This window comes from Chlorocebus sabaeus, chromosome 20, assembly GCF_047675955.1.
Source record: "Chlorocebus sabaeus isolate Y175 chromosome 20, mChlSab1.0.hap1, whole genome shotgun sequence".
Lineage (NCBI taxonomy): Eukaryota > Metazoa > Chordata > Mammalia > Primates > Cercopithecidae > Chlorocebus > Chlorocebus sabaeus.
The window spans coordinates 6,743,811-6,771,314 of NC_132923.1; the positions used below are offsets into that span (position 1 = coordinate 6,743,811).

The window sequence follows — 27,504 nt, forward strand, 5'->3', positions numbered from 1 at the left end:
AGTGTCCTGTCCGGCCGTGGCGACGGTGAGGGGCGGCGGCCCAACGGCGGGAGATTCAAACCTGGAAAAAGGAGGAACATGGAGAGGAGAGCAGCGGGCCCAGGCCGGGCAGCGTGTGAGTGCGGGAAGGGTCTGGGAAGGTCTCGCAGTGGTGCCGCTGGTTGGGGGCTTGGCTGTCCTGGGAGAGATTGGGGCGTGTGTCGGGCGTGGAGCCTGAGGGGCGAGGGCGGTGGGACTGCTCAGTGGGACGGGAGTCCTCAGCCCGGGCGCCGCGGGCCCGAGTGGAACTGTGAGCGGCGCATTGTCCCCCGAATAACGTGCTTTAAAGCTTACAAAGAATTTTCTCCCTATTTCTAAGTTCTGGAGTTCCGGAGTCGGGAGAATGTAGGTGGTCCTGATGGCTCCTTAAAATTCCGCAGTTACTGCTGGCTACCGTACTTGTCCAGCGCTGCCACGGGACAAGACGCCTCAAGGGATCTGGGGGACTCTTGGGCTTTGAGATGCCGCTTTCGGACAATGCCTGTCAAACAGGGGGCTGAAATTACCCGGGCAGCTTGTTTGAAATGCAGATTCCCGGGACCTGTCCCAGAGCTTCAGTTCCAGAAGGTCTGGTTTGGGGCCCATAATCTGCATTTATAACAAGCACTGCTATGCTTCTTCCCCGACCCCAGGTGATTGTGAGGAAGGTAGTCCCTGGGCCACATTTTCAAAAACACTGTTTTTTTGTTTTTGTTTTTGTTTTTTTTTTGAGACGGAGTCTCGCTCTGTCGCCCAGCCTGGAGTGCAGTGGCCGGATCTCAGCTCACTGCAAGCTCCGCCTCCCGGGTTCACAACATTCTCCTGCCTCAGCCTCCCGAGTAGCTGGGACTACAGGCGCCCGCCACCTCGCTCAGCTAGTTTTTTGTATTTTTTTTAGTAGAGACGGGGTTTCACCGTGTTAGCCAGGATGGTCTCGATCTCCTGACCTCGTGATCCGCCCGTCTCGGCCTCCCAAAGTGCTGGGATTACAGGCTTGAGCCACCGCGCCCGGCCAAAAACACTGTTTTAGAGAGAGAGAGACTGGAGTTGGAAGGTTGGAAAGGGCAGAAAAGTTCTATCTGATTTTCTGAATGAAAGGCAAAACCTGCTCCTCCTTCCACCCCTCCCTTCCTCTCTATTAGGATTCAAAAAGCAAAGTCCATGTCCAGTCTTCTGTTAAAGGAAAACTAGTTCCAGACCTGAGAAGGACAGGAAAACCGTTTTTTGTTTTTTTTATTTTTTTGAGACAGCCTGTGTATGTACAAAATCCCTCCCATCGCCCACAGTCCTCAGTTCATAACTCTGAGGTGATGTCATTCAATTACTGGTTTATTTTCCATGCTTAACAACCAACACTTGTTCCTTGTACACCCTGTTGGAGGAACTGATGGCTTTCCTGTGGTTGGCCAGTGTTTTCAAATCTGTATTTGGAGGGGGGTGTGTGTGTGTGCTCGCGCATGTGTTTTAATTTACTTAACTGCTCATTCAAATAAGCCCTGCCCTTGCCTGAATCATTGCAGAATATACAATATAAGGAAATAGGATAAAAACCGGGAATGACATTAAGTACTGAGTCAAAGACAGATTGGCCAAGCTCTGCCTTTTTTCAAGCCCTCTGAGTTTATTTTCTTACTGTGTGTGTAGCTTTCTCTTACTCTTTCTGTTTGATTTTGTATCGTGTTTCTCAAGGAAAATAGAGAGAGGGGAGAGAAAGAAGGATTAAGGGAGGCTGTAACTAAGGTAAATTATGATTGCTGTCTCACTTGAGGAATTTGCTATTCTTGGGTTTGGAATCAGTATTCTGTATTTTATTTAGCTTGAAGATTCTTTTCCTCCTTGGGTGACCTATACCAAAAAGGATAGTGAAGGTACCTTTGTGATCTTTTAAACTTTTCTCTGTCCTTCCACTTAATCTCAAGTGAGTGGCGTGTTTCCCTCTGGTAGACTGCCTTTCTGCATGTTCTGCCTATTTATTCCTTAAGATCTAGTTCATAGCTAGAATCCTTTGCTTCCTCTGCTGCTTCCATTGTTTTTATTCATGGGCCATAATCATACTTATCACATTAGATTAATTTATTTAGATGTTTTTCTCTTCTAATAATAATAATCTTTGGGCGCTGTGGTTTACGCCTGTAATCCCAGCACTTTGGGAGGCCAAGGTGGGAGGATCACTTGAGCCCAGGAGTTCAAGACCAGCCTGGGCAACATGGTGAGACCCAGTCTCAACAAAAAATACAAGAATTAGCCAGACATAGTGGTGCCCTGTTTCAAAAACAAACCCACCAATAACTCTATTGTCCAGGCTGGAGTGCAGTGGCACCATCATGGTTCACTGCAGCCTAGAAGTCCTGGGCTCAGGTGATCCTCCCACCTAAGCCCTGCCCCAAGTAGCTGGGACTACAGGTGTGCACTGTCACTCCAGGCTAATTTTTGCACTTTTTGTTGAGACAGGGTCTCAACATGTTGCCCAGGCTGGTCTCAAACTCCTGGGCTTAAGTGATCCACCTGCCTCAGCGTCCAGAAATGCTGGGATTATAGGCATGAGCCACCATGCAGGCCTTTATCTCTGCATTTCTTAAGAGTAGGGGTCTGCTAGTCCAGTGCCTGGCATAAAGGAGGTATTGATGAATGAATAAATGAGTGAATGATGAATCCTGGTTGGTTCTATTACCTAACCTCTGAGAGAGTAACCAACAAGGATGACACAGGTCCAGTTCTTGGAGAACTCAGTCTAATTAGGGATAAGAAAAGGAGTTAAGTTTAAAGCCAAGGAAGGCTCTGGATGTCTCAGCTGGGAGGCACTGAGGGAAGTTCCATTAGTAGACTTGAGGAGGAAGAGGACAGGAAGATGGCTACAGAGGAAAAAGAAGTAATGCCTCCAGCACAGGAGGAGGCTGCCTATTAAAGGGTATCCTGGGAAGAGAAGGAGGGACACATGGGAGGTGCTTCAGGTCTCTGAGCAGGGTTGCCTAAACAAGTCCGTTGAGAAGACGCTTGGGCCGGGCACGGTGGCTCATGCCTGTAATCTCAGCACTTTGGGAGGCTGAGACAGGCGGATCATGAAGTCAGGAGATTGAGACCATCCTGGCTAACATGGTGAAACCCCGTCTCTACTAAAAATACAAAAAATTAGCCGGGCCTGATGGTGGGCGCCTGTAGTCCCAGCTGCTCAGAAGGCTGAGGCAGGAGAATGGCCTGAACCTGGGAGGCGGAGCTTGCAGTGAGCCGAGATGGTGCACTGCACTCCAGCTTGGGCGACAGAGCAAGACTCCGTCTCAAAAAAAAAAAAAAAAAAAAAAAAGAAGAAAAGAAAAAAGACACTTCAATGCTAAGACCCCTGTAATGCTCTTTTTCATTGACCTTATCCCATTTAACTCCTCAGATGAACGCCTCACAGCTGAGGAGATGGATGAGCAGAGGCGGCAGAACGTTGCCTATCAGTACCTGTGCCGGCTGGAGGAGGCCAAGCGGTGAGCAGAGTCCAGGAAGATGGACTCTTTTCTGCTCTCCCTTTCCACCACCCCACCCTAGGCATCTGCCCCCAAAGCAAATGCAACAGATGGAGAGTCCGTCCTGTGGGAAAGGGCGAGTTGAAATAACTTTTTAATTTTTTTTTGAAGCAAATCCCAGTCACATCCTTTTACCCCCTATAAACTGCAATATGTATCTCCAAAATATGTGGACGTTCGCTTATCCAACTAAATTATTTAAATCCTTGGAAGATCAATACCCAGCCCATTTTCAAATTTTTCTGCTTGTCTTAAAAAAAAAAAAAATCTGTTTTTACAGTTATCTTATTCAAATAAGGATCCGAAAAGTTCACTAATTATATCTGCTTGTATGTCTTCTTTAATCCAGAGCAGCCCATCTCCTTTTTTCAGTTCATTGTATTATTGACTTGCTGAAGAAAACCGGGTCATTTTTCCTAAAGAATATTCTACATTTTGTCTCTATTTCTTTTCTTTCTTTCCTTTTATTTTTTAGAGATGATTGTCTACTTGCTTTCTTATGTCATTCAGCTTGTTCCTCTGTACCCTGTATTTCCTATAAATGAATGTTGGCTTAATTAGATTTGGGTTCAACATTTTTGATAAGCAACATGGCGAAACCCCATCTCTACAAAAAATACAAATACTAGTCAGGCATGGTGGCATGTGCCCATAGTCCCAGCTACTTGGAGGGTTGAGGAAGGAGGATTGCTTGAATCTGGGAGGTCGAGGAGGCAAGTGAGCCAAGATTGCGCCACTGCACTCCATCCTGGGTGACAAAGTGAGACTGTGTCTCCAAAAACAAACAGGAAAACCTGGATGGGCGCTGTGGCTCATGCCTGTAATCCCAGCACTTTGGGAGGCTGAGGCGGGCAAATCACCTGGGGCCAGGAGTTTGAGACCAGCCTGGCTGACATGGTGAAATCCTGTCTCTACAAAAAAACACAAAAAATTAGCTGGGCGCGGTGGTGCATGCCTGTAATCCCAGCTACTCAGAAGGCTGAGGCAGGAGAATCGCTTGAACTTAGGAGGCAGAGGTTGCTGTGAGCAGAGATTGTGCCACCGCACTCCAGCCTGAGTGAAAGAGTGAGACTCTGTCTCAAAAAAACAAAAACAGGGCCGGGCGCGGTGGCTCAAGCCTGTAATCCCAGCACTTTGGGAGGCCGAGACGGGTGGATCACGAGGTCAGGAGATCGAGGCCATCCTGGCTAACACGGTGAAACCCCGTCTCTACTGAAAAACAATACAAAAAACTAGCCGGGCGAGGTGGCGGGCGCCTGTAGTCCCAGCTACTCGGGAGGCTGAGGCAGGAGAATGGCGTAAACCCGGGAGGCGGAGCTTGCAGTGAGCAGAGATCCGGCCACCGCACTCCAGCCTGGGTGACAGAGCGAGACTCCCTCTCAAAAAAAAAAAAAAAAAAAAAAAAAACAGGCCGGGTGCGGTGGCTCAAGCCTGTAATCCCAGCACTTTGGGAGGCCGAGACGGGCGGATCACGAGGTCAGAAGATCGAGACCATCCTGGCTAACACCGTGAAACCCCATCTCTACTAAAACTACAAAAAAACTAGCCGGGCGAGGTGGCGGGCGCCTGTAGTCCCAGCTACTCGGGAGGCTGAGGCAGGAGAATGGCATGAACTCGGGAGGCGGAGCTTGCAGTGAGCTGAGATCCGGCCACTGCACTCCAGCCTGGGCGACAGAGCGAGACTCCTTCTCAAAAAAAAAAAAACAAAAAAAAAAAAACAAAAACAAGAAAAAACCGTTTTTGACAAGAAGTCTTCATTAGTGTTGGTGGTTTTTTTTTTCCCCTCCCTCAGATCCTTTTACCCCCTATATGTAAGATATGTGTTCTATATCACATCTTATAGAAAGAATACAATGTCTGCTTGTTTCACTTTTAGTGATGCTAAATCTGGGAGTTTAGGTGAAACCAACCTGATTTACACGCCATAAAATTCCCCATTAACTTTTCATCTAATGCCTTCATTCATTGTTGGTCTACATCAGAATTTATTATTTTATCAAGGGTATAAAATGACTATTTTCTAGTTCTGTCATTTCTTCCATATTTACTAGCTGAAATCCTAAAGAACATTCCCTCATCATCTTAGGACTATTTGGTTACCCTAAAAGTCAATCTGTATAGGAAAAACAGGATACATACTTAATTTTTTGCTTTTAATCAATAGGATACTTTTAATTTTCTTAAAGGAAGTCAATAGGATGGGGCAATCAGGAAAAATCAGGTGTCTAAGTCAGGGAAGACATGGAACAATGTATTAACTGGCTCTCTTTTGGAAACAGGTACTTTCCAATTAGACCCCAATATGTAGGGAAGTTTAGAGATTCCATCTGAGAAGACTTCAATCTCTCCCTCATACAACCACCAGTAATAATAATACTTTATATTTATATTCAAAGTGTTTTCACATTCATTAGCTCATTTGATCCTGGCAGCTGCCCACTGAAGGAAATACAGGTGGCATTATCCTCATTTTGCAAATTGTGCAACTGAGGGTCACAGAGGTGAAGTAGGAGAGATGGTTGGAAAGCAGGCCTTCATACTCCAAGAGCTGTGGTCTTTCTGTTCCTTTGTGCTACTCCCCTTCCATCAGCCCCACTACCCTCATCATCAAAGCTGGGTTATGAGCCATGTAGATCATTCAGGCAGACATGACCTTTCTGCACCCAGGTTCTCGGAAAACAATCCAGAATGAAAGAAGTGAGCACATTCTGTTTGGTTTAACAGTTAAAGATGTAACTAGGGCAGGGTGTGGTGACTTATGCCTGTAGTCCCAGCACTTTGGGAGGCCGAGGCGGGTGGATCACTTGAGGTCGGGAGTTTGAGGCCAGTCCAACACGGAGAAACCCTGTCTCTACTAAAAATTCAAAATTGGCCGGGCGCGGTGGCTCAAGCCTGTAATCCCAGCACTTTGGGAGGCCGAGATGGGTGGATCACGAGGTCAGGAGATCGAGACCATCCTGGCTAACACGGTGAAACCCCATCTCTACTAAAAATACAAAAAAATTAGCCGGGCGTGGTGGCAGGCGCCTGTAGTCCCAGCTACTCGGGAGGCTGAGGCAGGAGAATGGCGTGAACCCAGGAGGCGGAGCTTGCAGTGAGCTGAGATAGTGCCACTGCACTCCAGCCTGGGCGACAGAGCGAGACTCCGCCTCAAAAAAAAAAAAAAAAAAAAAAAAAATTCAAAATTAGCCGGGTGTGGTGGCATGTGCCTGTAATCCCAACTACTCGGGAGGCTGAGGCAGGAGAATCACTTGAACCCAGGAGGTGGAGGTTGCAGTGAGCTGAGATCACGCCACTGCACTCCAGCCTGGGCAACAAGAGCAAGATGCCATCTCAAAAAAAAAAAAAAAGAAAGAAAGAAAAAAAGATGTAACTAGACTGAGTGAGAAGCTATGTAACAGTTAAGCCTCACTGAAGATGGGCAGATTCAGGATCTGTCGAGGAAGATTTGCTGGGTGGGTGGGGCTGAGGGTTGGCCAATCCAGATATTTGGGGCAGCCTGGGAGAAAGTGGGAACAGGCAGGCAATGGGCAGAGAGGGGAGCTGGAGGTAGGGCAGGAACAGGAAGCAGAGGAGGGTCAGGGGCCACTTAAAAGGAGGGAGAGAGGGAAGTTCCTGTTGTTCGAATAAATCACTGTGGTCTGCCAGAGTTTGTGAGAAGGTGCTCTCATGTTCATAGCTGGATGGAAGCCTGCCTGAAGGAGGAGCTTCCTTCCCCCGTGGAGCTGGAGGAGAGCCTTCGCAATGGAGTGCTGCTGGCCAAGCTGGGCCACTGTTTTGCACCCTCCGTGGTTCCCTTGAAGAAGATCTATGATGTGGAGCAGCTGCGGTACCAGGTGGGAGGATTGGACTCCACCTTCTACCTACTTCCCTTCAAACAATCCCTTCTCCTCAAAGCTGTGAGGGTACAGTGACCATATAACTTATTGTCCAAATCTGGATAAAAAGGAGTGTTATTAATCTATGTTTTTCTGTGCTGGTAAGGATGGAAAATTCACAAGATGCGGTCCTCTGGTTCCCCTCTGCCCATCTCTCCTGAATCTTTAAGCTGTAGTCTGGGCTGTACCCATAGGGAGTGCTGAGAACTGTGGAAATAGATTTTCTTTTTCCTTCCCTTTCAGGCAACTGGCTTACATTTCCGTCACACAGACAACATCAACTTTTGGCTGTCTGCAATAGCCCACATTGGTCTGCCTTCGGTAATACTGGGCCTGAAGATTGGTATTCATCTTTACTCCTTACCAACCACCCGCCACAATCCCATGCTTTATCTCCCTGAACCCTTTAGCCCTATTTCCATGTGTCTTCTAAACTAATCTAAGAGAACAGTTCCTTGCAGCTGTGTGTCTTTGAATCAGGTTATCTTTTCTCTGCCTCCTCTGCCCTGTGAATGAAAGGAGGTGAAGTTTCCCTGGCCTGAGTGGCACGGTTCCCATTATGCAGTAGGGGGTGAAGGAGGGCCTGCTATGTCATGCTCGTGTTGGCCAGCCCTATCTCCACCAAATTTCACAGTGTGAAGCAAGGGTATACACATCCCTAGGTGGTAGACTTTGAGTTAGAAGCCTAGGTCCAAAATCCCAACTGGACACATGATTTCACTCTTTGAACCTCAATTTGTTATTCGTCTGTAAAATGGGGATAGTGAGCCCTGCCTTGTCTACCTTACAATGTTGTCAGGAGGATCACATGGTCTGTGTGAACTCCCTTTGTGAATTGTGAAGAACTATACAAATGAAGGCATGATAGGATTCTACAATGTATGGTTTCTTTCTGCTTTGTTTTTCTTCACTGTAGAAAGGAACTATAATACAGGAATCAGCAGTAAAGAAAGACACTTTGATGGGAGCCAGAAGCAATAGATGTCATGTGTCTTCAATGGGACTGGAATACTCTAGGTCTCTAAATTTGGTCTTTTATTGTGAATCTAAATGTAACAAAGATATATTGAGGTTAGGCCTCATTACAGTTGTCAGGTGGCATTGAGAAGCCATACCTGGTGCCACTCAGTTCTTAGAAGGTCTCTCATTGATCAGAAGCCGCTGGTTTGGAGACAGGGATAACAGCCTGACACTTTTGTGGTTCTTGGCAATATATGCCTCATTGGGCCCTCCATGGGAGTAGGCCAGCTCTCCAGCATACCACCTCTCTGGCAAGGGTCTCAGGTGAGGCATGCAGGCTCACTGTAGACATCTGGAAGACAACTGGGGGCTTGTTTTTTTGTTTGTTTGTTGTTGTTGTTGTTGTTGTTGTTATTTTTGGAGGATATGGCTTATATCCTGTAGCCTTGATAGCCTTATCTGGTGTTTGGTTAATCCAGGGCACCCTAGGACTATGTGTCTGTGACTGAGCCTTGGCTTAGTATGCATCCGCAGTGCCTTTCTTTTGTACTAGGCTGACTTGAAATGGTTGGGGGAGACTGACCTAGATACCCCAGGTAACAAGGGAGCGCACACCTCAGGTTGGAGAGGAAGACCCGTGCCTCGGCACCCCCCCCCTCCATATTTGGTGCTGCTTAAAGGTTCCCAATGGCAGTAACTGACTGGTTTCTCTTCTAGACCTTTTTCCCAGAGACCACGGACATCTATGACAAAAAGAACATGCCCCGGGTAGTCTACTGCATCCATGCTCTCAGGTGAGAAACCTCAAATTTTATCATCCAGGTTTCTCTAGGTGGATGCAACCAACAATCAGCAACAACAAACTCAGCAAGAAGGATGAAGGGTAGAGCACAGGGAGCCCTGCTCAGGCGAGTGAGCTTTCAGATTTTCAGAGTTGTGTTCAGATTTGTGTGCATGTCTGTGGCACGTTTATGTATGGCCTGTGTGGGTGAAGGGGAAGGGCAAACAGGGTACCAGAGGCAGGAAGGTAGCAGGGTAGGGCCTTCAGTGTGTAACTGGGCATAAAGGAATCAGAACAGGACCTATTGAGAGCAACACAGGCAAGCTACTTAGTGTGGATGGTGTAGGCTCTTTGGTCCTACTTACAGCCAGCCATCAGCAACCAGTTGGCTAAATCACAGCAAGTGACTGACCGGTTCCTTGTGTTTCTCTTTCTGACTTCATTTCTCATGTCCCTTTGTGCCCCTGTGCCTTAGCTCAGCAGGTATCTGCTCTGTGCCCTTCCTGTCCTCTGTCTCCATTGAGTGACCTGCTACTGCAATGTGGCCTTATCTGTGAAGCCTTCCTAATCCCCTCAGACCCCCAACACCATCTTATTTACCTTCTGCAGCACTTTCCTTGGGCTGATTTATGGTCATATTTCTTTATGTGGGTTGGGGATGACTTGAGGACAGGTGCTGAGTGGTCTTCATCTCTAGGTCCCCATAGTATCTCCTTCAAACCCATCGTGGGCAGAGTGTCAAAATGAATAGGCCCCAGTGCCTTCCAATGCCTTCTGTTTTTTCCTAGTCTATTCCTCTTCCGGCTGGGATTGGCCCCTCAGATACATGATCTATACGGGAAAGTGAAATTCACAGGTAAGACCAGCTCCTTCCCCTACCACCGCAGCCTGGGCAGGGTCTTTGGGGTTCTGGACCTGATGAAGGACACCTGTGGCATCATTGCAGCTGAGGAACTCAGCAACATGGCATCCGAACTGGCCAAATATGGCCTCCAGCTGCCTACCTTCAGCAAGATCGGGGGCATCCTGGCCAATGAGCTATCGGTGGATGAGGCTGCAGGTAAGGACTAGGCTCTGCCCTGCCAGGAGTAGAGCCAGTGGGTATGGGAGGGCTCCAAGCCTCACAGCCATTGGATGGATTCTGGCCAGCCCTCGTCCACAGATAGGGCCATAAGGCTACCTGGTTTGCCTGGCCCCTGAGGGTGGGAAAAAGGATGACGTTAGAGTGTCCTGCTACTGGTTGTACTCCAGTCTGGGGTTCACTCTGGCCTCCTGACCTTGTTTCCATGCCCCCTCCCAGTCCATGCAGCTGTTCTTGCCATCAATGAAGCAGTGGAGCGAGGGGTGGTGGAGGACACCCTGGCTGCCTTGCAGAATTCCAGTGCTCTTCTGGAGAATCTCCGAGAGCCTCTGGCAGCCATCTACCAGGAGATGCTGGCCCAGGCCAAGATGGAGAAGGCAGCCAATGCCAGGAACTATGTAAGGAGTAGTCTTGGGTTGCAGGGACCGAAAAGTTGAGTGGCTGGAAAGTCTTAAGTGAAACCAGGACTCCTGTCTGTCATGTCTCTAGGATCCAAAATTGCTTCTTAGAGAAACCATAACTTGTCAGTGATTTTAGAGAAATAGGAAAGGAACTTGGAAGAATGATGAAAATTCAGAAAAGAAGACTGGAGAAGAGGTTCTTGGGGGATGATCTTCAGGGAAGCCTGAGAAGGGCGCTGGAATGTAGAACAGAATGAGATTGGACTGGGGGTTCCAAAGGTTGGTTTGGCTTAAATGTGTCAGTGCCAGGTGTTTAGACCCCACAATTTTCTGAATTCTGAGCAGACTGACCTTTGGCCTTGGGAAGGTCCCCAGAAGAAGAAATAAGTGTAGCCAGGGAGGGAAGAGCAGGACAAGAAGATTGAATTGGGTTTCGCACATTCCCTCTCAATGGAGTTTTTGCAGGATGAAAGAGAAAGCCAGGACATCTATGACCACTACCTAACTCAGGCTGAAATCCAGGGCAATATCAACCATGTCAACGGTAAGAGAGATCAGGCAGGAGTGGTTTGGGGGTGCCCTCAGGGTAAGCCCCTGCACTGGGAGGTTGGGGGATAGCTTTTCCCAAGCCAGAAAGCCCTGTGGTCTCACTTGGGCCAACTCTTGCCTCTGGGAAAGATCAGAGTCCAAGGAGTATGTGCACTGCTTTCTGGCCATCAGTGTCTAGAGGAGAAGTAGTCTGTGTCCAGGAAGTTTCTGTCTGACTGGAGAACCACAGAGAGGAGCAGCTCTTGCTGCTGGGGGGAAGTTGGACTGGGGTCCTTCGAGAGGAGCAGTGTGGATAATATATAAGGAAGGGGGATCTGGGTAGGAGCTGTGTGAAGGCTCAGGATAGGTAGGCATTTGCCTGTTTGGGTGAGGATATCCCTGGGGTTTGGGGTGGTGAAGTGAGAAGGCTGTGAAGACCAAACTGAAGAATTTGGGCTGAACCAAATGGGCCCAGGAACCAAGGGGGAAAGGGTGGGGGTAACTCCAGGCAGGCAAGAAGAGGGCAGATTCCTGGAGCTGGACTAGGGGATTATGAGAGGTGGCTTTCTCACACTGTCTGTTATGGAGTCTCTTTTTTTTCAGTCCATGGGGCTCTAGAAGTTGTTGATGACGCCCTGGAAAGACAGAGCCCTGAAGTCTTGCTCAAGGCCCTTCAAGACCCTGCCCTGGCCCTGCGAGGGGTGAGGAGAGACTTTGCTGTCTGGTACCTGGAGCAATTGAGCTCAGACAGAGAGCAGAAGGCACAGGTTAGCCTCTGTCTATTACCTGCCACCCCCTCTATGTGACTGTAGAATGGGAGAGGGCCTCTTACTCAGGCATCACCACTGTTGGTCCTTTGTATTCTGTAAGTGCTGACTGCATGTTTAAATGGTTAAATCACCCCAAGGCCTAGTAGACCAGACTGATCAGCTTCTGTCCCTGAGAGTCCCCCAGACTGACCAGGAGGAACCCAAGGACAGTCGCATAGGCAGTAATGTGCTCCCCCATTGCTGAACTGGTGCCTCCACTTAGCAATCTTGTTTTTAATGCAGTTGACTTTTCCCCCGACACCATTTGTGTTGTCTATGTTGTTATTTTACATGCTTGCTGAGCAAGAAAGGTTAAAGATGAGTTAATAGGGCTGGGTACCGTGGCTCACGCCTGTATTCCCAGCACTTTGGGAGGCTGACGCAGGTGGATCACTTGAGGTCAAGTCTTTGAGACCAGCCTGGCCAATATGGTAAACCTGTCCCTACTAAAAATACAAAAATTAGCCTGTGTGGTGGCATGTGCCTGTAATCCCAGCTACTCGGGAGGCTGAGGCAGAGAATCGCTTGAACCCAGGAGGCGGAGGTTGCAGTGATTCGAGATTGTGCCACTGCACTCCAGCTTGGGCGACAGAGCAAGACTCCATCTCAAAAAAAAAAAAAGGTTAATAAGGATGAGTGAGCCAGCCTAAAGGGGAGAGGTATGATTGAGGTTAGGTGGCTGGGTAGACCTGGGAGCTCATGCTGGAAGCTTGCAAAGCATGGTCTTGGCCCCAGAAGGACTCCATTCTACTGTATCTCTTCCCTCTCTTAGGAGCTGGGCCTGGTGGAGCTTCTGGAAAAGGAGGAAGTCCAGGCTGGTGTGGCTGCAGCCAACACAAAGGGTGACCAGGAACAAGCCAGTAAGTCATCTCCAGGTCTGAGGCCTGCTCTGTGCTTATCTCTGGCTCTTAGAAGAGTATCCCACCTCTTTGCTGGCTTCTGTGTTGGGCAGTGCACACTGCTGCTGCTTCCAGCCTGGCTAGGGACTTCTCCCCTCACATAATCTGCTGTATTCCTGCTGCTTGGGGGGACACTACAGATAAGTTCATTAAGAACTTAGAGCCGGGCGCGGTGGCTCACGCCTGTAATCCCAGCACTTTGGGAGGCCGAGGCAGGCGGATCACAAGGTTAGGAGATCGAGACCACGGTGAAACCCCGTCTCTACTAAAACATACAAAAAATTAGCCAGGTGCTGTGGCGGGCACCTGTAATCCCAGCTAGTCCGGACGCTGAGGCAGGAGAATGGCGTGAATTCGGGAGACAGAGCTTGCAGTGAGCCGAGATTGCGCCACTGCACTCCAGCCTGGGGGACAGAGGGAGACTCCGTCTCAAAAAAAAAAAAAAAAAAAAAAAGAACTTAGAGATAATGACATGCCAATACTGCACTGGGTCGGTCTCCTGGGGCAGGCAGTTTTCTTCCAGGTAGTTTACCTATAATTTTGAGTTTCAACCTGCTTGAATTCCTTTGGCTTCTGAAATGTAGTAATTTTCTAGAATATGAGCAAGAAGCTCACATTCTAACTCTGTTTCCCTTGAAAACATTATATACAAATTATAATTCTTTTTTGTTTGTTTTTGCTTTTGTTTGAGACAGAGGCTCACTCTACTGCCCAGACTGGAGTATAGTGGCACAATCTCAGCTCACTGCAACCTCCACCTCCTGGGTTCAAATGATTCTCTTGCCTCAGCCTCCTGAGTAGCTGGGTTGACAGGCATCTGCCACCACGGCAGGCTAATTTTTGTATTTTTAGTAGAGGTGGGGTTCTTTGTGTTGGCCAGGTGGGTCTCAAACTCCTGGCCTCAACTGATCTGCCTACCTTGGCCTCCCAAAGTGCTGAAATTACAGGCATGAGTCACTGGGCCCGGCCACAAATATAATTATTTATTACAACAATGCGAGTTAGTAATTGTCTTCCTCCAAGAGATCTATCTGCACTGCAAGTATAAAGAGAAACAGTGCTGAGGCAAAATGCAGTAGCCTGTGGACACTAGACCTGTTACAGTTGCTTGCCTTAGTCTGGACTTGCTGTCAGGTTTAGAGGTTGCTCAGTAACCATTTGCCTTCGTCTAATAGAGCTTTCCAACATTCACTAGCTTTCAGTAGCCCCCAGGCCACTCCTGACTGGCTGCTTTCCTAATCTGCTCAGTTCATTCCCGATTGCTGCTGCCAGAGTAATCTCTGAAGCACAGATCTGATCTTATCTCCCTTGTTGAACATCTTCAGACCTTCATGGGTTCTTGCATTATTTAGCCCACACTTTAGTCCTGTCTGTTTGTCCTGGCAGATAAGACCTTTCCAGAGTTCTTCGCCAGCTCTTCTGTTCACATTCCACCCAGTTCAGCCTAGCAAACTGTCTATTCTCCCTAGATTGCCCTCCAGCCTTTCCCGTCACCGGCCTCTGGTCCTTTGGGTTACATTTCTCCCGCATTCTCACCTGTTGATAAGCAGGTGAAAACATTCTCCAGAGCTGTCTCCAAGGCTTCCTCCTCTGTGAAGTCTTCCTGCTCTGCCAGCCAGAATCCCTCCTCCCCTGCTCTGCCATAGCATTGTGTGGGGGTGGGGGGAGGTGGACTTCTAACATGACATTGACAGCAGTGCACTGTAAGTACTTTGGTATCCTTAGCTCTTCCCAGTAGATTGTGCTCTCCTTGATGCCAGTGCCCCTATCTGCTTGGCATTTTGTTAGCCACGGAGTTTGTAAACTCAGACTACGTTGAGGAACCACAGCCCCTTTTAAGCTTACTGCTGCCCTTTGCAGCAAACGGCTCCACCTTGGAACTGGTTCCTTATTTCTCTGTGCTGTCATCAAGCCTTGGTCCCTAGAGCCCCCTGACTAACCTCATCTTAGTTACGCTCCATAGCCACCTGTCAATCTTGTGCTCACCACCTTAGGAACTCACCCTTTGCCATGACAGCCACTCTGTGTTACATGCTGAGCTACTCAATTTCAAGGCCTGACAAATTGCTTCTTACAGAGCCTCTTCTTAAAGGGACCCAGCCCCTTTTCTTCCTGAACATTTAGAAATGCATTTTAAACCTAGCAGAAAACCTCACAGGTTTTTGAGAGCAGTTACAAAGCAATTTCCCCACCAAGATCCCCCGGCAGAGCCTAGTTGGTCAGGAGAATGGAGATGCTACTGAATGCCCAGCCTGTACAACCTGTTGCTCTCCTCCCTTGCAGTGCTCCATGCTGTGCAGCGGATCAACAAAGCCATCCGGAGGGGAGTGGCGGCTGACACTGTGAAGGAGCTGATGTGCCCTGAGGCCCAGCTGCCTCCAGTGTACCCTGTTGCGTCAGCTGTGTACCAGCAGGAGCTGGCAGTGCTCCAGCGGCAGCAGCAGGGGGTAAGCCCCAGAAATGTGGGTCTAGCTCTGCGGCCCCCAAGTAGCTGGAGGGATCAGGACAGGCAGCCCAGGCCACCCTCTTGTGAGTGCAATATGAGATGCTGGCACAAGATTAGGATGGGGAAAGAGCTACCATCCCTGCCTTACTGAGCATATTTTAATAGCCATTACCTTGAGCAAACACTGCTTTACATACTCACTTAATCCTTAAAAAGACCCTATGAGGGAGGCATTCTGTTTTAGAGATGGGGAAACTGAGATGCAGAGGTTAAGTCACTTGCCCAACACAGCTGTGAGTGCCAGTGCTGGGAGTGGATGCAGGGGCCCATGCTTTGAACCACTTCGCTGTCCCACCTCGTCCCAGTCCATACCTCTTCTCTGACAGTGAAGTGACAGGGCCCTCACTTAGGGACTTTCAGTCTGTCGGAGGAGTTAGAATACACCTGAGGGTCCAAAGAGAGACACAGGGAGAGAAGAGCAGATGACATAGGTGGAAGAAGTCTTCAGACCAAGGAAATGGAGGAAGCAGAGCTGGAAAAGCTTCCTGGAAGAGAATCAATAGAGAACTACACCCACAGCAGGTGTTTATAGAGCGTCTACTCCCAGCATGACTTGGATACAGGCACAGCCCTCAGGAAAGGCATAGTTCAACATAGGAATGACTATGTACAAGGAAGCATAAAATAAGTACTAAGAAGTAAAGCATTGTGACTAAAGTTGTGGACTTTTGAGCTGGGCTGCGTGAGTTCAAATCTGGCTCTGCTAGTTCTTAGCTATGTGACATTGGGCAAGTTAATTACTTTCTCTGCTGCTCAATTTCTTTGAATATAAAATGTGAACAATAATATGTTTACCTCAGGCTATAGGATTAAATGAGGTAACATATTTGCTTAGAGAAGAACCTGGAAAGTAAGCTTTAGCTATTAATATTATTGTTGTTGATGTTCACAACATTCTGTTAGGAGAAGATAGGAAGGGGGCTGGACATGGGGGTTCACGCCTATAATACCGGCACTTTGGGAGGTCCAGGCAGGCAGATCACTTGAGACCAGGAGTTCAAGACCAGCCTGGCGAACATGGTGAAACCCCATCTCTACTAAAAATACAAAAATTAGCCAGGTGTGGTGATGGCACATGCCTGTAATCCCAGCTACTCCAGAGGCTGAGGCTCAGAGATCTCTTGAACCCGGAAGAGCCAACATTGCATCACTGCACTCCAACCTGGGCCACAGAGTGAGACTCTATCACAACAAAAAAAGAGAAGAAAATAGGAAGGGTGCTCTAAACAGAGGGCACAGCATAAGCAGATGTTTGAAAAGGAGAAGAAGGCAGGGCAGGGAAATGGGGCCAGGGCTTTTTGGGTGTGTGGTGCAGTGCAGTGTGGAGGCGACCACTCCATTTTCATCTCTGTATACCCAGGGCCTAGTGCAGTTCAATTTTTTTAAATTTTATTTTAAGACAAGGTCTGACTCTGTCACCCAGGCTAGAGTGCACTGGCGTGATCTCGGCTCATTGCAACCTCCACCTCCTGGGTTTAAGCGATCCTCCTGCCTCAGTCTCCCGAGTAGCTGGGACGACAGGTACGCGCCACCATGCTCAGCTAATTTTTGTATTTTTAGTAGAGACAAGATTTTGCCATGTAGGCCAGACTGGTCTCAAACTCCTGAGCTCAAGCGATCTGCCCATCTTGGCCTCCAAAGTGCTAGGATTACAGACGTGAGCCACTGCACCCGGCTAATACACTTCTTGATGTGCAGTAGGGACCAGTGGGAGCTGGTAGAGCTTACTTGTTAAGTGTGGGCTTTGAAATCAGGCAGCTCATTTTGACTTACATTATTGGTTGTGGGCTCATCCATGAAATGGGGATATTAATGGTACTATGGTTCTATTGTCGGCTTATTATGAAAATTAAATGATAATGTATGTGAAGTACTTATAATTGAGCACATAGTAAGTATTCTCAAGCGTTTTGTATGATGATTATTAGTGAATGAATCAGGCCACTGGGGTTTTGGGATAGAGACACTGGGATATTTGAGAACCTTGGGGGCAGGATGGTGAATAGGCCTTTAGACCTTTCACCTGCCCACTTGGGAATTGGCCCTCCCACCCATTGTAGGAGCTTGGCCAGGAGGAGCTCTTTGTGGCTGTGGAGATGCTCTCAGCTGTGGTCCTGATTAACCGGGCCCTGGAGGCCCAGGATGCCAGTGGCTTCTGGAGCAGCCTGGTGAACCCTGCCACAGGCCTGGCAGAGGTGGAAGGAGAAAATGCCCAGCGGTGAGAAAGGCTTAGCCACACATTGGGAGTGAGGGATGGGGGAATGCAGCCAAGACTCAGCAGTCTTCTGTTGGAGACTTGCCTTGTGTATGATGTCCCATTCTTGGGCCCAGGCCCACCCTCTGGGTCTGTTCACAGTTCCTTCGCCTGTATTTCTTCCTGGGAGTGGATGGGGTCACAGTCATTCCTCTTTTCTTCATTGATTCATTCTTTCCTAGCAGATGTTTGAGTACTGACCCATGTGCCAGATATTACTCTAGGTGCTGGGGAAACACCAGTGAACAAAACACTTTCTGTTCTTGTCTAACTTACATGCTAGTAGAGGGAGACAGATGATTAGAAAAGAAGATGAGGTGGCCAGGAGCAGTGGCTCATGCCTGTAATCCCAGCACTTTGGGAGGCCGAGGCAGGAGGATCACCTGAGGTCAGGAGTTTGAGACCAGCCTGACCAACATGGAGAAACCCCATCTCTATTAAAAATACAAAATTAGCTGGGCGTGGTAGCACATGCCTGTAATCCTAGCTACTCTGGAAGCTGAGGTAGGAGAATCACTTGAACCCGGGAGGTGGAGGTTGTGTTGAGCCGAGATTGCACCATTGCACTCCAGCCTGGGCAACAGGAGCGACACTCCGTCTCAAAAAAAAAAAAAAAAAAAAGAAAGAAAAGAAAAGAAGAAGAGGCATAGAGAAAAATAAAATAAAATAGAGCAAAGTGGGTAACGGGTAGAGACATAGTAGGGACGGTTTTTCTGTTTTACATAATGTAGTTATGCAAAGCCTCTTTGCGGAGGAGGCCATTTTGAAAGAGACCTAAAGGGCATAAATGATTGCCATGAGTCTATCTGGGGCAGAGGCCTTGAGAAAGCAATGTGCATGGTGTGTTCAAAGAACACCAAGGAAGCCAGTGTGGTGGAGTCAAGTGAGGAAGAAAGAGGAGTGGGAGATGAAGACCAAGTAGCCAAGGCCTGACCATGTAGGGCTCTGGTTTTTACTCTGAGTGAGGAAGGAAGCCATGGGAGGGTTTTGAGCCAGGAGGGAGTTGATCTGACCTATTTCGTTTTTTTTTTTTTATTTTTAGAGACAGTCTTGCTCTGTCACCCAGGCTGGAGTGCAGTGGTGCAATCACAGCTCAGGGTCTTGCTCTGTCACCCAGGCTGGAGTGTAGTGATGCAATCACGGCTCACTGCATCCTTGAACTCCTGATTCAAGTGATCCTCCCGACTCAACCTCCCAAGTAGCTAGGACTATAGGCATGTGCCACCATGCCTGGCTAATTTTTAAATTTTTTGTAGAGATAGGATCTCTATGTTGCCCAGGCTGGTCTTGAACTCCTGGGCTCAAACTATCCTCCCATCTTGGCCTCCTAAAGTGTTGGGATTACAGGTGTGAGCCACCATGCCCAGCAATCTGATCTACGTAACAGGATCTTTCTGGCTGCTGTGCTGAGAATTGACTGCAGGGGTACAAGGGGAAAGTAGGGAGACCTGTTAGACAGCTATTGGAGTAATCTAGGCAAGAGATGATGGGGGCTTGGCCTTGAGCGGTAGTGGAGATGGGGAAAAGGAGTCAGATTTTGGATACATTTTGAAAGCAAACTGACAGGATTTGGTCATATAATAGATAAGGGGTATAAGAGAGAATGGAATTAGGTATGACTCCAAGATTTGGGGCAAGATGGGAGAGATAGTGGGACACGCAGGTTAAGCAGGGGAATCAGTTCAGATGTGAGCTGTTGGGTTTGAGGTGCTTGTTAGACATTCCCTTGGAAATCACAAGGAGCTGGCTGGGATAAATGAATGGGCTGGAGATGTGCTTTCGGGAGCATATGGTATTAAAGTCATGAGACTGGGTGAGATCATCTACAGTGTGAGTATGGAGAGAGAAGAGGTCTGGAGACTGAAGACTGGGATGCTCCCATGTTTAGATGTCAGGGAGGAACCAGCAGGGGTGTCTCAGAAAAAACAGCCTGTGAGGCAAGAAGAGAACTAAAAGAGTGTGGTGTCCTGGAGGTCAAGTGAGGAAAATCGTTCAACTCTTTCCCCTGACTTCTGGCTGATGATTTACATGCTACTCACCTCTCTGCCCTTCACCCTGCTGCCAGTTACTTCGATGCCCTGCTGAAATTGCGACAGGAGCGTGGGATGGGTGAGGACTTCCTGAGCTGGAATGACCTGCAGGCCACCGTGAGCCAGGTCAATGCACAGGCCCAGGAAGAGACTGACCGTGAGTATAGTCTGGAGCTGGGTGGAGATGGCCCAACTTAGGCAGCCTGTCCCTTAGCCGTAAGTCTAGGGGCCCCCCACACACCTAGATCTCTGTTTCTTAGGGGTCCTTGCAATCAGCCTCATCAATGAGGCTCTGGACAAAGACAGCCCTGAGAAGACTCTGTCTGCCCTACTGCTTCCTGCAGCTGGCCTCGATGATATCAGCCTCCCTGTCGCCCCTCGGTACCATCTCCTCCTTGTGGCAGCCAAAAGGCAGAAGGCCCAGGTGAAGTTAGGGCTGGTCATCAGAGCAGGAAGAACATTCTCTATGGGTTGCACTGTACCCAGTCTGGCAGAGCTCTATTCTGATGGACACAATGGCTTCTGGGTGGGGATCGGGGGGTGTTCCAATCTGGTAAAGAAGGATGGCCCCCATTGCCAGGGCAGTGGACAGTCCATGGGAAGAGCACAGACCTGGGAGCCAGAGAACCAGGCTGGATTTCCCACTCTGACCCTTAGTGACCATGTGACCTTGAGCAAATCCCTTGATATCTCTGAGCTCTATTTACTCATCTGTAAAGTACTGCCTACCTGATCCTACCCAGCTCCCAGAATGAGGGTGAAAATTAAATGAATTGACAAATGGGGCAGGATTTTGAACCTGAAACGCCCTGAGTATATTGCAGTAGAGAGTGGTTGAGAGCCCAGGCTCCTGGGCCAGACTACTGGAGCCTACGTCCTGGCAGCCTGACCCTGCACGTGTTACTTAACCTCTCTGTGCCTCTGTTTCATTACCTACAAGCTTGTGGCAGTAATGAGCGTATCTCATAGTTATGGGGTGTAAGTGAGATAATATGACAGTAGTACTGGCTAACATTTATTGAGTCCTCACTCTGTGCCAAGCATCATTTTATGTGCTTTACAAGTATTAATGCATAAGAAAGTGCTTTAGAATACTGCCTGGCACATAGTCAGTACTCAATAAAATGTTAGTTTACAAAGTCTATTATTAATGAGGAGAGTTGGGAAGGAGTAGAATCTGGGGTTGTGTGAGGCAAGGAAGGGTTCAAGCCTTTATCAGTCTGACAGTGTGGCAGGCATGGGATTACTTAACCTGTGGCCTCATGTAATCTTCCCACTACCTTGTCGGGTAGAGGAGTGTGGAGCAAGAAAAGGAAAGAGAAGGTAAAAGTCATGGTCAGGATCAGCCTGAGAAGGTGCAATGAGGCCTAGGGGAGTGGGGCGTGGAGGCAGGTAGGTGGAGCCTCCAGTGTGGGCTATCCCTGGACATGACTGAGGCACAAGAGCACGGAATTGAGCTGTTGAGAAGGTGGTGGATGCTGAGGGTTTGAGGAGCTATGCAGAGCCTCTGTGGTTCTGGAGGTGCTGTGGCCAAACTGAGTAGAGTTAAAAGCCCAGCAGGAAAAAAGAGCCTTCTGAGCCTGGCCACATCCCAGGGAACCACATGCCACACGTGCCCACACACAGGACAGGGAGCTGAGTGGAGATCACTGTCCCTGTGGCTCCCAATGCCTGCCTGCAGTTTGGTTCCCTGAGGCATCTTGGCCTGGGAACCTAGAGAGATTAGCTTGGGGTCTCATCTTTTTTTTTCTCCCTCAATCTACCAGGTGACAGGGGATCCTGGAGCTGTGCTGTGGCTTGAGGAGATCCGCCAGGGAGTGGTCAGAGCCAACCAGGACACTAATACAGCTCAGAGAAGTAAATGGACTGAGCAGGGGACCCTGGGAGGGGAGGGATGTGGGCTCAGCAGCAGCCCAGATGGTCAGGCGGCCTCCCTGGTCACCTCTGTCTTCCTTCAACCTCTGTGGTGAGGCAGGCCAGAGTCAGAGCAGGAGGGCTGCTGTTCGGACTGCAGGATGGATTTCCTGGCAGTCAGCAGTGCAGGAAATTCTCAGGAGGTGAGAATCCATGGTTCACCCGCTGCCTCCCTCTACGCCTTCCTGTGGACACTTTCCCTGTAATGTGGGCGTGTGAGATCACACAGTAGTCAGAAATCCCATTTCTGCTGGTAACTTGAGTTTGGGTTCCAATAGTCAATCAGCTCTGGCTAGAAAATGTTTAGACTTGGAGTGAGAGAAGAGGAATTGGCAGGAGTTTGAGGAAAATAGGCAGACTCAGTGCAAGTAGACAGGGGTGTGCTGATGTGTGGTGCTGGTGGTGTTAGTTCTCAGTGGCTGTGGTCTCTCTGTCCATCTGTCTGTCTACTAGTGACTGGAAGGCAGATGCTACATCAGCCATTCCCACCTCTTAGGCTCTCTTCTCTTAAGAAACTGTCCCAGGGTCCTCTGCCCATATCCTGCCTTTATGCTTCTCTTTTGAGACAGGGTCTCACTCTGTCACCCAGGCTAGAGGGCAGTGTACTGTGATCTCCATTCACTGCAACCTCTGAAGCAATCCTCCTACCTCAGACTCCTGAGTAGCTGGAAGTACAGGCATGCACTACCATACCTGGCTAATAGTTTTTCTTTTTTTTTTTGAGACAGAGTCTCGCTCTGTCACCAAGACTGGAGTGCAGTGGTGCAATCTTGGCTCACTGCAACCTCCACCTCCCAGGTTCAGGCGATTCTTGGGCCTCAGCCTCCTGAGTAGTTGGGATTATAGGCACCCACCACCACAACTGGCTAATTCTTGTATTATTAGTAGAGACGGGGTTTCACCGTATTGGCCAGGCTGGTCTCGAACTCCTGACTTCAGGTGATCTGCCCGCCTTGGCCTCCCAAAGTGCTGGGATTACAGGCGTGAGCCACAGCGCCTGGCCAATTTTTGTATTTTTTTTATAGAGATGGGGGTTTGCCATGTTGGCCAGGCTAGTCTCAAACTCCTGGGCTCAAGTGATCTGCCTGCCTCAGTGTCCCAAAGTGTTAGGATTACAGGCATGAACCACTGCTCTGAGCCTTTATGCTTCTGTTCAAGCTGATTTTCCTTTTATCAAGCCCCAACTCAGCCTAGCCCCACGCTGCCTCCCTCAGAGTGCTTCCTTGACTGCTGCTGCCTTTCCCTCCAAGCACAGTTGCATGGTGCTGCTTTTCATGTATGTGTCTCTGTCCATCCTGGGATGTTCCTGTCTACTCCTTCAGAAGGGTGATTTTGTGTCCTCTTTCATGGAATCTGTCCCTAGTGGACAGGCTAAGGCCCATGGGAGGGACTTAGGCGAAGTATTGACTGCTGTCTCCTGATGCCCCTGTCAGTGGCTCTTGGTGTGGCCGCCATCAATCAAGCCATCAAGGAGGGCAAGGCAGCCCAGACTGAGCGGGTGTTGAGGAACCCCGCAGTAGCCCTTCGAGGGGTAGTTCCCAACTGTGCCAACGGCTACCAGCGAGCCCTGGAAGGTGCCATGGCAAAGAAACAGCGTCCAGGTAATGGCCCCAACCTGACCCTCCTCTTCTCTGCCTGCCGCAGCCACCCCTTGCCTACTCTGAACCTTTTCTGCTTGCTTGGTTTCTGCTTAGCAGACTCAGCTTTCTGGGTTCAACATGACATGAACGATGGCACTGCCTACTACTTCCATCTGCAGACCTTCCAGGGGACCTGGGAGCAACCCTCTGGCTGCCGCCTCCACACCTCTCACCTGACCCGGGAGGAGATCCAGGTTGGCAGAGCCCCTGCAAGGGTGGGGGATCTTGGATGGGAATGCCCTGAAGAAGAGGCTCCCACTCCCTGAAAGACCACAGCATCTCTCTCCTGCCTCCACAGTCAGCTGTCACCAAGGTCACTGCTGCCTATGACCGCCAACAGCTCTGGAAAGCCAACACTGGCTTTGTCGTCCAGCTCCAGGCCCGCCTCCGTGGCTTCCTAGTTCGACAGAAGTTTGCTGAGCATTCCCACTTTCTGAGGACCTGGCTCCCAGCAGTCATCCAGATCCAGGTGGCAGGCTCTGGCTTTCTCAGTCTTCAGGGCCTGCGCTTATCTGGGCTCCAGGGTATCCACCCTGCTTCCTTTTTACTGACATGGGAATGATCTTTCAGCCTCTAAATAGTAGTGGTTAAAAGCATAGGTTCTGGACCCAGACCATGTACGTTTGAATCCCAGCTCTGTCACCTCTTAGCTGTGTGACCCTGGCAAGTTACTTACCCTCTCTCCCTCAGTTTCCTCACTGGTCCCTCAGTCTTTTCATCTGAAAAATAGGGCTAATGAAAGCACCTACCTTATAGAGTTGTTATGAGGATTAAGTTGGGTAATATCTCAATTGTTTATAAATTGTGCCTGGGAGGTAGGTAAGAACATGGTAGAAGTTACCATGCTATTTATGTCATCATCATCACTATCCAGAGAGTAAGAGCTGCTTTTTAGCTTCCCCAAGGGAAGAGTGAAATAAGATTTAGCTGGGTGCAGTGGCTAACACCTATGATTCCAGCCAGTCAGAAAGCTGAGGTGGGAGGATTGCATGAGGCCAGGAGTTTGAGACTGAAATGAGCTATAATGGCACCAATGCATTCCAGCCTGGGCAACAGAGAGAGCAGAGTGAGACCCTGTCTCTAAAAGGGTGTGTGTGTGTGTGTGTGTGTGTGTGTGTATGTATTTGTTTAGTAAGACATCAAGGCTTAGACACCAGGAGGGCTCGAAGAAGTGGTGGTTAAACAGAAAAGGGGTGAAATATCCTTTAGGAAGAGAAGAGTCTTCTACCTTTCCTCTCCAACCAGCCCTTCCCATTTTTATTCTTCCAACCCGTGGATGGTCCAGTGTGGCCTCTGAGACTGACCTATAAGTAACTGAGACATGAGGCTGGTAGAGAAGATAACCAGAGGCACTGTGCAAGCCAGGAATCATGGCAGTTGAGCAGATACCTTCCCAGGCAGATGTGATCTGGAGGGCCTCATGGGGGTGCTGGCAATGTAAAGATGCTTTCATAAACTTTTTGAATGCCAAGAGCATGCCACTTGGCACTAGGCAAGGGTGGGAGATGGGTGCGAGGCCTAAGGGTGAGTAATCACATCTCTCCCCTCACAGAAATTGGAGTACACTTGATGTTAGACATTGTAATAGGAGGGACACAAAGACAACACCAGAGGACTCCAAGGGAGACAGATGTGTAGACCGGGACTGGCAAATGGCCCTTGATTATGACTGACGGTGTTGGGGGGTAACTGAGAGCTTAGGCTTTGGGGTCAGAAGGTGGAGTTTGCCTCCTGGTCCTACCACTTCTGGGTCGTATGACATTGGGCACCTTACTTATGCCCTCTCTAGCACTCAGTCTTCTCATTCATAATGATGGTGCTCACCTCATATGTTGATTGGGAAGATTCAATAGGAAAATTACATGTAGCACTTAGTGTGGTAAGTGCTCCATTGATGGGAGCCATTATGAGATTTTGTTTTCAGGGCATTGGTCCCAGAACTCAATACAGAACTTTAGTGAGCTGTATTTAGTGGTCTGAATCATAGGGATTTCTCCATCCTAAGCCCAGTCTGGAATTTCACACTAAGGCGATGAAAGACCACACCGACAGTGAGAAAGAAGATGGAGTCAGAGGGAACATTTGTCGCTAGTACCAGAGCTGTGTGGGCTGTGGCCTGGGTTCTGGGAGACAGAGAGAGAGAGAGGTAGCCCAGAGCCTTGAGCCTCTTGCCAGGGGAAAGGAAAATCCAAAATGAGGCTGCCTGGGTGTGCGGAGGCTTTATCTCCTAAAAGCTCTAACCCACCCTGGCCAGAACCCCAGCCAGGGTCCTGAATTCTGACCAGTTCAGAGGCCTTAAGGAGCCTGGTGGAGGTTGTGTAGTGGGAAAGAGCAGAGAGCAGACCACTCTGCCTTTTCCCACAGCAACTTTCCAGGCAGTACCTGGAGGAGGAAAAGAAACAGTCCTGAGGGCAGGCATGGAAATGGGGCTTCCTGACCTCTAGGCTCCAACATGGACAGCTGGCATCATGGACCAAGCTATCCTCTTTTACATCCTTTCCCAACAGAGGGGCCATGTAAGCCTCGAGGGAAAGCTGGCAGAACTGGCTTTAGGAAGGACTGGGGGCACCTGAATGAAAGGGGTTGCTCCCTTGCCGGGCACGGTGGCTCACGCCTGTTAATCCCAGCACTTTGGGAGGCTGAGGCGGGTGGATCACGAGGTCAGGTGTTCAAGACCAGCCTGGCCAACATAGTGAAACCCCATCTCTACTAAAAATAAAAAAAATAACTAGCTGATCATGGTGGCAGGCGCCTGTAATCCCAGCTATTTGGGAGGCTGAGGCAGGAGAATCACTTGAACCTGGGAGGTGGAGGTTGCAGTGAACATGGGGACTAAAAGACAGGAAGGGCCAAGCATGGTGGTTCATGCCTGTAACCTCAGCACTTTGGGAGGCCGAGGTGGGAGGATCACTTGAGTCGAGGAGTTCAAGACTGACCTGAGCAATATAGTAAGACCCCATCTCTACAAAACATAAAAAATTAATCAGGCATGGTGACACATGCCTGTGATTCCAGCTACTTAGGAGGCTGAGGCTGGAGGATCACTTGAGCCTAGGAGGTGGAGGCTGTAGTGAGCCATGACGGCACCACTGCACTCCAGCCTTTGAGACCCTGTCTCAAAGGAAAAAAAAAAAAAAGATGGGAAGGATTTCAGTGGGTAGAGATAGGGCTGGGAACAAGGGTGGGTATAAAAGGTTTGGGGACAGAAAACCATAAGGCATGTTTAGAAGAAAGTGAAAAGTCTGATGCATCTAGGATCCTTAAGAAGGTGGGGACCAGTGGAAAGTCAAATAGGGAGTGTGGGGTCAGATGGTTGAAAACTTCTGGAAATAGGCTGGGACAGTCTATTTAATTTCCCTAAAGAGGTACTTTAGGGAAATTAATCCCACACAAGCTTGGAGTGAAAGGGAAAAGGCTCCTAGGAAGGAGACCGGAATAGAAGAGGGCCTTGAGATTTTAGAGACCAAAGGAGGCATGATTTGTGCAGATGTCAGTTGGACCCTTTGCAGCAGATCAGCTAGGGGAGAGGCCATTGGCCTGACAGCTGAATTACTGGGGACCTTGGTGGGAAGATTTGCTGAAAGCTAGGGTCAGGAACTGGATTGTGTTTTAAAGAGAATGTGAGTTATGAGAGCATTAGTGACCTGCTGCCCAGGTGGCCCCTGGCAGAGATGGTGAGCACACGGCTTTGTGCCTGTACACACTTCCCATCCACACAACCACATTCATTTCCAGACTGCTCTCTGCCCACTTTCTGTGCACATGAGGGAGGGTGGAGTGTGTGATAGGGTGTGGGTGGTCTGCATATGGGTGTATGAGTGTATTTTAGGCTGATATGGTACATACTTTGGTGAAGTTGGTGAGTAGGTGTATGCTTTATTATCTTTTAGGACTGTATCTTATAGTTGAGTTTCTGTGAAGAGGTATTGGTTAGAGGTGTGTGGGTGTGGGTATGTGGGTGTTTGTTCTGGGACCAGGGAGTATGGCAGAGGGCATTGTTGGCTATGTGCAGCCATTTGGTCTTCCCCATGAAGTTGGAAGTTCTTTGAGAACAGGGCCACTTTCCCCTTCCCCCTCTGTTTAACTACCCACTTCCGTTCCCTGGAGAGCCCGGGACAAGGATTTTCTTAAAAGCCTCCCTGACCAAAGGAGACCTACTTGAGTTACTGCCCTTTCTCTCCTGATTTGCAGGCTCATTGGCGGGGTTATAGGCAGCGGAAGATTTACCTGGAGCGGTTGCAGTATTTTAAGGCAAACCTGGATGCCATAATCAAGGTAGCTACAGTGGTTTTGGCA

The 27,504-nt window shown here is 49.0% G+C and overlaps 1 protein-coding gene across 5 annotated transcripts in view; it reads left to right on the plus strand.

Moving 5' to 3' along the window:
- The window catches only part of IQGAP3 (IQ motif containing GTPase activating protein 3), a 46,017-nt gene continuing 18,513 nt past the window's right edge, over window positions 1-27,504 (plus strand). For 2 of the 5 annotated variants that reach the window (XM_037997758.2, XM_007976783.3), the window contains exons 1-20: window positions 1-115; window positions 3,401-3,488; window positions 7,207-7,363; window positions 7,649-7,726; window positions 9,083-9,159; window positions 9,935-10,002; window positions 10,093-10,206; window positions 10,447-10,625; window positions 11,085-11,172; window positions 11,760-11,923; window positions 12,738-12,825; window positions 15,148-15,311; window positions 17,431-17,588; window positions 19,690-19,811; window positions 19,915-20,078; window positions 21,421-21,511; window positions 23,002-23,169; window positions 23,263-23,402; window positions 23,507-23,677; window positions 27,400-27,483. In XM_037997758.2, the coding sequence (XP_037853686.2) occupies window positions 79-115; window positions 3,401-3,488; window positions 7,207-7,363; window positions 7,649-7,726; window positions 9,083-9,159; window positions 9,935-10,002; window positions 10,093-10,206; window positions 10,447-10,625; window positions 11,085-11,172; window positions 11,760-11,923; window positions 12,738-12,825; window positions 15,148-15,311; window positions 17,431-17,588; window positions 19,690-19,811; window positions 19,915-20,078; window positions 21,421-21,511; window positions 23,002-23,169; window positions 23,263-23,402; window positions 23,507-23,677; window positions 27,400-27,483 (2,400 nt within the window). In that variant the 5' untranslated portion in view covers window positions 1-78. The remainder of the gene's footprint in view (window positions 116-3,400; window positions 3,489-7,206; window positions 7,364-7,648; window positions 7,727-9,082; window positions 9,160-9,934; window positions 10,003-10,092; window positions 10,207-10,446; window positions 10,626-11,084; window positions 11,173-11,759; window positions 11,924-12,737; window positions 12,826-15,147; window positions 15,312-17,430; window positions 17,589-19,689; window positions 19,812-19,914; window positions 20,079-21,420; window positions 21,512-23,001; window positions 23,170-23,262; window positions 23,403-23,506; window positions 23,678-27,399; window positions 27,484-27,504) is intronic. The other 3 variants (XM_037997760.2, XM_007976785.3, XM_037997759.2) reach the window with 2 other exon arrangements.